Here is a 12,680-nt window from a genome sequence, read left to right on the forward strand (position 1 = left end):
GTGTAATAAGTTACACTCAAAGAACGTAGCTGTCATTCCTAAATTGCTAAAAATAGATGTGTCTAATCTTATTTTGTGTAGTCCCCCCTTTCTAAAAGTATAAGCAAATTTTTTTTATATTAATCCTGCCCCAAAAGGTAGCATATTATAAGCTTTGTTTTTCATCTTGCTTTTTTTTGACTTAGTGTATTATAGAAGTCACTTGATTTGAGTATACTGACTGATCTTTATTACATTTTTACAGCTGCCTTATATTCTTATTGTTTGTATTTACCATTGTTTGTTCAGCTAATAATTAACTGATGTGACTTTTAACTTTTTTTTTTTCCCCACATAGAGCTTGGGACTGCTTTGTTCGTTGCCTGGATCATGCTTATCTGGGCTCCCTTCTCAGTCATGTAATAGTAGCTTTGTTACCACTCATACATATCCAGCCTAAAGAAACTGCAGCTATATTTCACTACCTCATAATTGAAAACAGGTATTGTAAATGAAATAGAGATAGCAGCTTTTTATTACTGCATTTTTATATCAAGGTATTAGGATTACTGTGAGTAAACTGTTCACATTCTTTTTAATTTAGAGTCCATTAATAAATAGAAGTAATTGACATGTTTAAAGTCAATATTCAGTTGTGACATGGCTTTTATTGTAATTATATTTTAAACTTAATAGTAGATCAATAGCTCAAAATTATTTTTCATCAGTTTTGAAAGAGATGAGGCACAATTTACCTTTCTTCTCACAGTTAAAAGGCAGACAGTTGAATGCATGAAAAACGTTAGGAGGGCTAATCACATAGTTTCTACAGCTTGCCTTATTTTAAACCCTTATTCATTGCAATAACCCTTTAACCAGCCTCCCTTCCTTTAAGTTTTTATTATGTTTCTTTGTATTGTTCATGTTTTTAAAACAGCTCTTTATCTTTATCATTCCAGCATGGAGGGACATTCTGTGATTCTCCATTTCTGAATTCCAAATTGTTTATCTGGATATTTAAAGCTTTCTAAAATCTGGCCACATCTTATTTCTTAAAATTCTTTGCCAAGATTTTTCAAAGCAGATACCAGGCTGTAGTCAATCCACATTGCTAATGCAAGAATATGCGTTACTCCTTTCCATTTTTATTTTTCACTCAGGCTGCTTTTTAGTTTGGAATGCCTTTCTGTACACCTGTTTTTGTTTTTCATTTTTGTACATACTGTTGTATATCAGGATTCCTTTGCTTCTGAAAAATTAGAATTTAACTACTATTTACTTGCTTATCTATATGCTATTGCAATTCCATTAGTCATTTTCAGGAACTATCCAATCAAGGAGTAAATAAAGAATTAAAAGTGAATGGAGTTTTTTCCAATTAAAGTACTTTTATTTTTGGTATTCTGAACATAGTAGAACAACATTATCACTGATCTAGATCACTTTTCAAATACCTTTTGGATTGTTATGCAAATAGTTTATCTGTGCTGTTTATTATAGAGGAATCATTTCTCTACCTTTTAATATAATGAAACAATTCTCTTTCACTCTACTAGAGAGAAGACTTTAAGCTCTCTGAATGAAGGAATTATTGCAGTTTTCTTGGTTGTTACATCCCCAGCTTCTAGGAAATAGTAGCACATAGGAGTTACTTAATGCCTGTTTGTTGCATGAGTTAGTAAATATAGAATTTAGAAACCCTTTTATTTGGACCTAGAAATATTAGGGCTTTATATTTGAAGCATGTTAAAAATTGTAACCTCCAGTAGAATTACTTATGTATTTTTCTCTAATATATCTTTGTGAGAATTTGTATTTTGGGGTTGAGTTTCTGTTGCTGCATTATAAACCACTTCAAAACCTAGCACTCATAATTTTGCAGTCTGGGCTGGGTTCAGCTGGTCAGTTCCTTGGCTGTTCTTACCAGTGGTCATTGCAGTCAGCCAGTAGGTAGACTTGACTGGACTTCTCCCTCTTTCCATTTAGTCTCAGAACTTCTTACTCTCTCCATATAGCTTGTCCCTGATGGTGACCAGACTTCTTACATGGTGACTCAGGACTCTCATGAGAACAAAACTAGGAGCTGCCAGACCTTTTTAACACTTAGGCCCAAAGTCAGTTCAGCATCTCCTCTGCCACATTCTAATTTTTAAAACAAATCACACACCTAGCCCAAATTGAAGCTGAAGTGACTCTACATGGGAGCGTATATCAAGACATAGAGATTTTTCAGAGCCTCTAATGTAGCAGACTACTACAGGGTGATTTTCACAGATTTGATTATTTGCCAGTATTGACTAAGCATCCTAGACATGTCAACAATCAGCTAGCACTTTTAAGTGTGAATTAAGTTGGCCTTAGTTTCAACCTCTGCTTTGTATGGTTTTTTTTTAGTGTTCATATTTGGTAAATAATTCTTTTTCTTTCAACTGACTGTTAGGGATGCTGTGCAAGATTTTCTTCATGAAATATATTTTTTACCTGATCATCAAGAATTAAAAAAGATAAAAGCAGTTCTACAGGAATATAGAAAGGTATTCAATTTTTTATGTATGGTTTAGGAGATAATTCATACAGAATTATTTCCAAGTGCTAAAACACTGAATAGAGATTCTTTAGAATGATGTCTGGGGATATTATAGTGATATTTTGATGCCTAATTTCTGATGACTGTATAATCCTGTCTTGAGTCTGATTTTTAGAAGAAAGTTTTAGGATCTGGATCAAAGATGTACTATAGAATTAGATAGAACAGAGAGCAAAGGATTCAGTTTGTGTGTCATCCCTACCCAGATCAATATGTTCTTACTTACAGTCCCTAAAAGAAGTGACCATAGCTGTATACTCTGAGTAAAGGAAAAAAAGTGCTGTGGGAAGATTCCAATTACTTTGTGCTATAAACCATGGTATAGATATGTCAGGTCTGACTAATTCTGAGCTTTAGGAGAATCATCTATCATTCCAACATCTGGAAGTTCAGTGAACTCTCTGAAATATAGAAAAGATTGTTGGTGATTTTACTTTAGGGCAGAAAGTGGGATACCTGAGCATGGGTCAGAGTAGAAAATGTATTTACTACAGATCCCAAGATTGATTCTGAAGACTTTATATGCTTTTTTTACTGAGTAAATCATCAGTCATAAGAATGTAAGTAGTCAAAATAAGGAGTGAGTTATCTGCATAATCTGTAGACCTTGTTCAAGGCTTTTATGTAGCCCTTTTTAAGGGAAACTTGTATTTCTTACCAAGAAGGGTTTATTTTGGATAAGTAAATTCTTATTTAGTTAATATAAAATTTTTCTCTAAAACTAAAAATTTTGGAAGAAAATCCCTTTCCTTGAGAATTACTGAAAATTGATATGCTATACAAAAGAGATAGAAATTACTCTTTAAAACTGCATTCAATTGGGGTACCATTTAACTACTTTGATGGTAATGGTGTAGGAAATCCAGACCTTCTGAAATGGTTCCTGATGTGATTAACTGATAAGGTGTATCTCTCTGTGGTCTTTTAATAGGAGACCTCTGAGAGTACTGATCTTCAGACAACTCTTCAGTTATCCATGAAAGCAATTCAGCATGAAAATGTAGACGTCCGTATTCATGCTCTTACAAGCTTGAAGGAAACCTTGTATAAAAATCAGGTATGAAAAGTGAAAGTGTCAGTCGCTCAGTTGTATCCAACTCTTTGCGATCCCATGGACTGTAGCCCACCAGGCTTCCCTGTCCTTGGGATTCTCCAGGCAAGAATACTGGAGTGGGTACCTATTCCTTTCTCCAGAGAATCTTCCCTACCCCGGCATCAAACCTGAGTCTCCTGCATTGCCGGCAGATTCTTTACAGTTTAAGCCACCAGGGAAGCCTAAGATATAATTAAAGAGCTACAGGAAAGAAAGGGTAGCTTTCAAGAAAAGATGACGATAGGCATATTTGCTTGAGATTCAGTAGGGTCAATGAAAAAAAGTGATTTTTATTTAACAAGATTATCAGAGCTGACCTAGAATCAGTAAATTCATGAGATGCCCTTTAAGGCTGAAGAGGTTTACATATTTTTTTCTTTTTTTTTGAAGGATCATGATTTGGCAGTTATATTTTAGGTAACTGCATCTTCCTAAGGAAGGATGTATGCAGTTTATATGAGTCTTCTCATGTAATTTCCTGTAGATATCTTTTATGTAAAATTTCAATAATTTTGTCAATTTTCAATTTGATGGAATTCTGTTAGTTTTAATAAAGCTAAATTTTAAGTTTTTATGCGGTCAGTGAACTTTATTCTTTTCCTTTTCAACATAATATAGATTATCCCAAACCTTGGTGAGAGTGAGAATTGGTATTTAAAATACCAGATCACTATAAATCTATAAAATGGAAAAAAATTGTTAATTAAGTTTTCATTTTTGCATATCAAGAACTCATATGATAAGATGTGAGAGCCTAAGACCCTCAGGAGTTAGTTGATTGCAAACTGAGTTGTATTTGTTTTCATGATAGAAAGAAGCATTTTCTTAGGATGAAAGATATACATGATGGTAGCAAGTACATTCTTCTGGGTCAGTGAGCTTGTATACCCAAGGTGGGAAGCAGACAATGTGGACATGATGCTACCACATGGAGGAGCCTTGAATCTCTTTGAGTGTAGATATTATACTCTCCTAACTGTAAATTTGCATTATCAGTAGAAAATATAATCAGCACACTGCCCCAAAACATCTAGGACAACAAGAAAAATGATTTCTTTTCCAACTGTGGCAAGCAGGTAACATCATCTAAGATATCACAAGCTATCTGGCATGCCCTCCCCCCCCAAAAAAGAGGAATTGAATGAAGAATTTAAAAAGAGAAATGGGCACAAAAGCAAGATATGAAATAAGAGGTGACTAAACTGAAGAAAGAAATTAAAGAAATGAAGATTAAATTATAAGGAGCATACAGGAGGAATATATATGACTAAAACTTTAGGAAGGAGCATTGAAGAAAGGCAGGAGAATAATCAAGAGAACAAAAATGAGATTAGAGAAAGGAGTACAGAGGATCAAAGAAGCAGGTGAAATGGAAACTTGGCAGAGATCTCACATACAAATGAAGTTTGTAAAGAAGAAACATAAAGCAATAGTTCTAATATTTAAAGCTATAATCCAAGTAATTTTTCTGTAAATAAAAGACCTAAGTCTGTATATTGAAAGGACCCATTGTGTACCTGTAAAAATTGACCCCAGCATAGTCAACTCTGAGACATATCTTAGACTTTAATAATAAGAAATCTTCAGGACCTACAGGTAAAAAAATATTCTAAAAAAATCACTTAAAAGGGCAAGAAAAGTAAGTATCATTATTCTCAACAGTAATATACAGAATAGACCTAGAGGATAGCAGCATTTTCAAAAATATAAAGGACATAAAGAATAAAGCAAGCTGTCCTTAGAATATCATGGATAATAAACAGAGTTTTAACATGTAAGAACTGCAGAAATACAAGTTTCACAAGCAAGCCTTTCCTAAGAAATATGCTAGAGAATGGTTTCATTCAATGAAGTGATGACTAGGGAGACTTTGGCAAAAGAACTGATGGTTACTAGTTATATATTTAACAACAGTGAGGCAACTTCAGGAGAATTCTATGTAAATGCTATAGCATTTTAATAAGATAGAAAATGCATTTTTTTTTCTAATGAGAGAAGAGACTAAGATATGAGTAAAATGAGCTTAGTCCCTATTGTGCAGGCAATAACTCGGGGTCAAAATATACTATTTAAAACTGGCAAACTGGTTAAAGAAGATTAAGTAAAGATACTTTTTTATTTATATGAAGGATACCTCTAGAACCTTTTTATTTATATAAAAGATACCTCTATATAAAGGATAACTCTAGAACAAAAGTATAAATTTTCTTCTGTACCAAAAGAAATTAAATTTTAGGAGTTAGTTATAATACATACAGTATTATAATTTTAAAAGGCATGGGATTCTCCAGGCAAGAATACTGGAGTGGATTTCCATTGCCTTCTCTGAGGGATCTTCCTGACCCAGGGATTAAACCTGGGTCTCCTGTATTGCAGGCTAGTTCTTTACCATCTGAACCACCAGGGAAGCCTATTTATGTAAAGGATACCTCTAGAACAAAAGTATAAGTTTTATTCTGTACCAAAAGAAATTAACTCTTAGGAACTGATTATAATATATATAGTATTATAATTTTAAAAAACTGATAGAATTTAGGCCCAACATATCAATCATATTAATAAATGTGAAAAGACCTTAACAGAAAAAAATTACAAATTGTTTTACAAAGCAGAAAACAACTCTGTAATACACACATATAAATTATTTAGAAAGGCTAAAAGTAAAGGAAGGAGCCAAATTTATGACAGATAAATTGAAATTAGAAAGCAGGAATTCTGATTCTGCCACCAGACAAAGTAGAACAGAAACCAAAAAGTATCAAATGTGATGAAAAGAGGGCACTTTATACTGCTAAACGCTGTAATTCACAAAGATACAAGAGAAGATACAGAATTTACAAAGAAGATACATTATGAATGTATATACTTCTGAGGAACTAAACTCCTACAGGAGGAGACAGATTAGTGGTTGCCTGGGGCTCAGAGATTGGGGGAAAATGATAAGGGAACTAATAATAGAATTAAACAGAAAATATAATACCATTATTTTCATAAATGCTGAAATAGCCTTTGACAAACTATAACATCCATTTCAGATAAAAGCACTCAAGAAAATAGGAATCGATGGATAATACTTTGATATATCATAAATGTATACATATACATATATGTGTATATGTGTACTACATACACACGTTGTGCACACACACATGCATGCTTCATGGGGAGATAAGACACCTTCCCACTAAAAATAAACTTGCTCATTATCTCCACTGCAATTTAATATTCAGTTGGAAGTATTGGCCAATGAATTTAGATTAGAGAAAACCATCACAGGCATAAGATTTGGAAAAGACATGAAAATAGCCCTATTTACAGATGACATGTAATGTACTTGAAAAACTATAGAAAAGATCAATAAACTAACTCAGACAACAAACAAATTCAGTAAAGAGAATATAAAAATCATAATCTTCATATAACTAGCTGTAACCAGGTAGAAGACTTGTTGGAAAACCCGATTTGTAGTAGTAACAGAAAGAGAGACTATACTTAGGAATAAGCGTAACAAGAAATGTATAAACCAGTAAGGAAAACTTTGAAACACTCCTGATAGACACAAAAATATAATTGATTTAAACAGAAACACCCCTTATTTGTTAAGTTGACTCAATATTATGAAGATTTTAGTTCTCCCTAGTATAATATATAAAGTTAATGCCATCCCAAAGATGCCAAGTTGTTTTTTTTTAACTAGAAAACTTCATACTAATGTTCAGACAGAAAAACAAACATGTAAAAATAGCTAGAAAAAATCTAGGGGGAAAAAAGCAACTAGGAGAGTTCAGTAGCCCTCCCAGACATTAATATATTCTATGTAGTATATACTCTATAGCCTCTATAATTATTATAAAAGTGTGATACTGGTACATGAATAAACAGACCAGTGGGAAGAAATAGAAAGTCCGAAAATAGACCCAAGCATATATGGACATTTATGATATAAAAATGTTTCAAATAATTAGAGCAAACATGGATTTGTTTTTTGACAACTGGTTAGGTGTTTGGAAAATGATAAAATTGGATTCATACTTTAAAAACACTTTCTAAATAGTTGCATTGAACACATAATTCTTTTGGAATTGGATATTTTTTGTTGAAAATACAAACCCAGTTTATGTAACCTAAAAGTGAAATAAAAACATTTTTAAGTAAGTGATTTGGCTCAGTCGTGTCCGACTCTTTGCGACCCCATGGACAGTAACCTGCACCAGGCTCCTCCGTCCCCGGGATTTTCTAGGCAAGAGTACTGGAGTGGGTTGCCATTTCCTTCTCCAGGGAATCTTCCCAACCCAGGGATCGAACCCAGGTCTCCCACATTGTAGACAGACACTTTACCGTCTGAGCCACCAGGGAAATCCGAACTTATTAAATAAGTATATTTTAAAATTATCTTTCTTTTAGTGTCTCATTTATATATTTAGTATGAACTGCATTTATCTTTTACAACTAAAATGTTCTTTTCCATATTATCTAGTTTTAGCAAAGTAATAAATGCCTATAATTTTATTAGTTTTGCTGTTTATTGTTTCCTAGTTCATCTCTTTTTAAGTATTTATGCCTGAATTAACCTATAATGTTAATTTAAGTCAGCTACTATTAAAGATTCTAGATGAGGTAAAGTTGTCTTTTTATTTTTCTTTTGAAATATATTACATTAATTTGAATCACAGTTTTAACATGGAGTTTGAAGTGCTTGTATGTGCCTTACTTTTGCTAGCAGGAAAATTATGTAAATGAAGTAGTTCTAAAATGGTTAAAAAGATACAATGTCTAAATCTTACCTGGCCTGAAAGTAGTCACTTCTTATCCCTAAGTTTTTTATTACAGCATCCTCAGATGATAGATTTAAAAAGATTACTTGAACCAACATTTTTTTTCATAAAGCCTACCTCTTTTTCCTGTGTCTTTTTTTAAAAAATCATCCCCGTCGATTTCTTTTCCTGTATCTTTTTCTCCTGTACTTGCTTTTTATACTCTTCAGTTTTCTTATTTGAACTAATAACTCTTCCTTCTTGAATTATTGAAATATCTATTATGCTTGAAAAATACTCTGGGCTCTTTTTCATCTTTTTCACTGCTTCTTTACCTTGTACATATATTTGTTAATGCACATATTGTATAATATTTTAATTATTTGTTTGTATGTCTATTTTCACTTTAAGTTGTGAACTCACTGGGATAAGACCATGTCTTACTTCTGTATACTGATGTAATAATACTCAGTCCCTATTTATTTAGTGGATTAATAATAGAAATTCTTAAACACAATTATGATTCTAATCCTACAGAATATATTGTGAATTATGTTATGTGAACTCAGCAAAAACTCAGTGAAAAGACTGCAGAACCTGAGTTTAATTTTGTCAATATTTATCAGATATTCCTGAATGTTTTTAAGCTTTCTAGTTAGGAAAGTATACTAGTTTGTAGAAGTTACATATAAACTTCCTTTCTATTTTTATTTTAGGAAAAACTGATCAGATATGCAACAGATAGTGAAACAGTAGAACCTGTTATCTCACAGTTGGTAACAGTGCTCTTGAAAGGTTGCCAAGATGCAAACTCTCAAGCTCGGTTGCTCTGTGGAGAATGTTTAGGGGAATTGGGGGCAATAGATCCAGGTCGACTAGATTTCTCAACCACTGACACCCAAGGAAAAGATTTTACATTTGTGGTAAGTTATGATCATTTGGTTTGACAAGAAGAGTTCTCTCTCCTAATGGGATTTCTACAAGAAATTTGTAGAAATGGGATTTCCATTTACAAGAAACTATTCAGTTTGTCCTTCAGTTCAGTTCAGTTCAGTCGTTCAGTTGTGTCCAGCTCTTTGTGACCCTATGGACTGCAGCATGCCAAGCCTTCCTGTCCATCACCAACTCCCAGAGCTTATTCAAATTCATGTCCATTGATTCGATGATGCCAACCGTCTAATCCTCTCTCATCCCCTTCTCCTCCTGCTTTCACTATTTCCCAGCATCAGGGTCTTTTCAAATGAGTCAGCTCTTTGCATCAGGTGGCCAAAGTATTGGAGTTTCAGGTTCAACATCAGTCCTACCAATGAACACCCAGGACTGATTTCCTTTAGGATGGACTGGTTGGATCTCCTTGCAGTCCAAGGGACTCTCAAGAGTCTTCTCCAACACCACAGCTCAAAAGCATCAATTCTTTGGCGCTCAGCTTTCATTATAGTGCAACTGTCATATCCATACATGACTACTGGAAAAACCATAGCCTTAACTAGACGAATCTTTGTTGGCAAAGTAATGTCTCTGCTTTTTAATATGCTGTCTAGGTTGGTCATAACTTTTCTTCCAAGGAACAAGCCTCTTTTAATTTCATGACTGCAGTCATCATCTGCAGTGATTTGGAGGCCCCCCAAAATAAAACCTGTCACTGTTTCCCCATCTGTTTGCCATGACGTGATGGGATCAGTCAGATGCCATGATCTTTGTTTTCTGAATGTTGAGCTTTAAGCCAACTTTTTCATTCTCCTCTTTCACTTTCATCAAGAGGCTCTTTAGTTCTTCTAGGCTTTCTGCCATAAAGGTGGTATCATCTGCATATCTGAGGTTATTGGTATTTTCAGCAATCTTGATTCCAGCTTGTGCTTCATCCAGCCCAGCATTTCTCATGATGTACTCTGCATATAAGTTAAATAAGCATGGTGACAACATACAGCCTTGACGAACTCCTTTTCCTATTTGGGACCAGTCTGTTGTTCCATGTCCAGTTCTAACTGTTGCTTCCTGACCTGCATAGAGGTTTCTCAATAGGCAGGTCAGGTGGTCTGGTATTCCTATCTTTTTCAGAATTTTCCACAGTTTGTTGTGAACCACACAGTCAAAGGCTTTGGCATAGTCAATAAAGCAGAAATAGATGTTTTTCTGGAACTCTCTTGCATTCCAATGGGTATATATTTTCTTTTCTCCTTTGCTTTTTGCTTCTCTTCTTTTCTCAGCTATTTGTAAGGCCTCCTCAGACAACCATTTTGCCTTTTTGCATTTCTTTTTCTTGGAAATGGTCTTGATTCCTGTCTCCTATACAATGTCACGAACCTCTGTCCATAGTTCATCAGGAACTCTGTCTATCAGATCTAGTCCCTTAAATCTATTTCTGACTTCCCCTGTATAATTGTTAGGGATTTGATTTAGGTCATACCTGCATGGTCCAGTGGTTTTCCCTACTTTATTCAATTTAAGTTTGAATTTGGCAATAAAGAGTGCATGATTTGAGCCACAGCTCCCGGTCTTGTTTTTGCTGACTGTATAGAGCTTCTCCATACTTGGCTGCAAAGAATATAATCAGTCTGATTTCAATGTTGACCATCTGGTGATGTCCATGTGTAGAGTCTTCTCTTGTGTTGTTGGAAGTGAGTGTTTGCTATGACCAATGCATTCTCTTAGTAAAACTCTGTTAGCCTTTGCTCTTCTTCATTCTGTACTCCAAGGCCAAATTTACCTGTTACTCCAGGTGTTTCTTGACTTCCTACCTTTGCATTCCAGTCCCCTATAATGAAAAGGGCATCTTTTTTGGTTGTTATACTAAAAGGTCTTGTAGGTCTTCATAGAACCATTCAACTTCAGCTTCTTCAGCATTACTGGTCGGGGCATAGACTTGGATTACTGTGATGTTGAATGGTTTGCCTTGGAAAGGAACAGAGATCATTCTGTTGTTTTTGAGATTGCATCCAAGTTCTGCATTTTGGACTCTTGTTGACTATGAGGGCTACTCCATTTCTTTGAAGGGATTGTTGCCTCCAGTAGTAGATATGATGGTCATCTGAGTTAAATTCACCTATTCTAGTCCATTTTAATTTGCTGATTCCTAAAATGTCGAAGTTCACTGTTGCCATCTCCTGTTTGACCACTTCCAATTTGCCTTGATTCATGGAGCCAATATTCTAGGTTCCTACACAATATTTCTCTGAACAGCATCGGACCTTGCTTCCATCACCAGTCTCATCCACAACTGGGTGTTGCTTTTGCTTTGGCTCCATCTCTTCATTCTTTCTGAAGTTTTTTCTCCACTGATCTCCAGTAGCATATTGGGCACCTACTGACCTGGGGAGTTCATCTTTCAGTGTCCTGTCTTTTTGCCTTTTCATACTGTTCATAGGGTTCTCAAGGCAAGAATGCTGAAGTGGTTTGCTGTTCCCTTCTCCAGTGGACCACATTTTGTCAGAACTCTCCACCATGACCCGTCTATCTTGGGTGGCCCTACGCAGCATGGCTCATAGTTTCATTGAGTTAGACAAGGCTGTGGTCCATGTGATTAGATTGGTTAGTTTTCTGTGATTGTGGTTTTCAGACTGTCTTCCCTCTGATGGAGAAGGGTAAGAAGCTTTGAAAGCTTCCTGATGGTAGAGACTGACTGAGGGGCAAACTGGGTCTTGTTCTGATGGGCGGGGCCATGCTCAGTAAATCTTTAATTCAATTTTCTGTTGTTGGGTGGAGCTGTGTTCCCTCCCTGCTATTTACCTGGCTCCAAACTATGGTGGAGGTAATGAAGATAATGGTGACCTCCCTCAAAAGATCCCATGCATGCACTGCTACCCTCAGTGCCCCCATCCCTGCTGCATGCCACCACTGACCCACACCTCTGCTGGAGACTCCTGGACACCCACAGCCAAGTCCGGGACAGTCCCTTGTGGTGTAACTGCTCCTTCCTCCTGGTTTCTGGTGCACAAGGTTCTGTTGTGCCCTCTAACAGTCTATTTCCCAATCCGGTATAAGTTCTGGTAGCTCTGTGGTGGGGTTAATGGCGACCTCCTCCAAGAGGGCTTATGCTATACGCAAGACAGTTGTACCCAGAGCTCCATCCCTGTGGCAGACTACTGCCGACCCATTTTGTCCTTAATGGCAAGTTAATCTAAACTAGATAATTTGGGTAATTTCTGAGTTTATTCCTTAATACTATTACAGAGACCTTTAGCCAAAAAATATAAAGCTGAAGTCTAGTCTGGAGTGCTGCATTCTTTTAAATAAACTTTCTGACATAATTGTGACAAATACTTAAAAT

General features: G+C 35.4%; 1 protein-coding gene across 1 annotated transcript in view; it reads left to right on the forward strand.

Annotated features, from left to right (window-relative positions):
* Window positions 1-12,680, forward strand: part of ATR (ATR serine/threonine kinase) — a 111,393-nt gene that overhangs the window by 42,550 nt on the left and 56,163 nt on the right. The window contains exons 19-22 of the mRNA XM_069563429.1: window positions 338-481; window positions 2,420-2,513; window positions 3,498-3,623; window positions 9,130-9,336. Coding sequence (XP_069419530.1) covers window positions 338-481; window positions 2,420-2,513; window positions 3,498-3,623; window positions 9,130-9,336 — 571 coding nt within the window. The remainder of the gene's footprint in view (window positions 1-337; window positions 482-2,419; window positions 2,514-3,497; window positions 3,624-9,129; window positions 9,337-12,680) is intronic.

This window comes from Ovis canadensis, chromosome 1, assembly GCF_042477335.2.
Source record: "Ovis canadensis isolate MfBH-ARS-UI-01 breed Bighorn chromosome 1, ARS-UI_OviCan_v2, whole genome shotgun sequence".
NCBI classification, from domain to species: domain Eukaryota; kingdom Metazoa; phylum Chordata; class Mammalia; order Artiodactyla; family Bovidae; genus Ovis; species Ovis canadensis.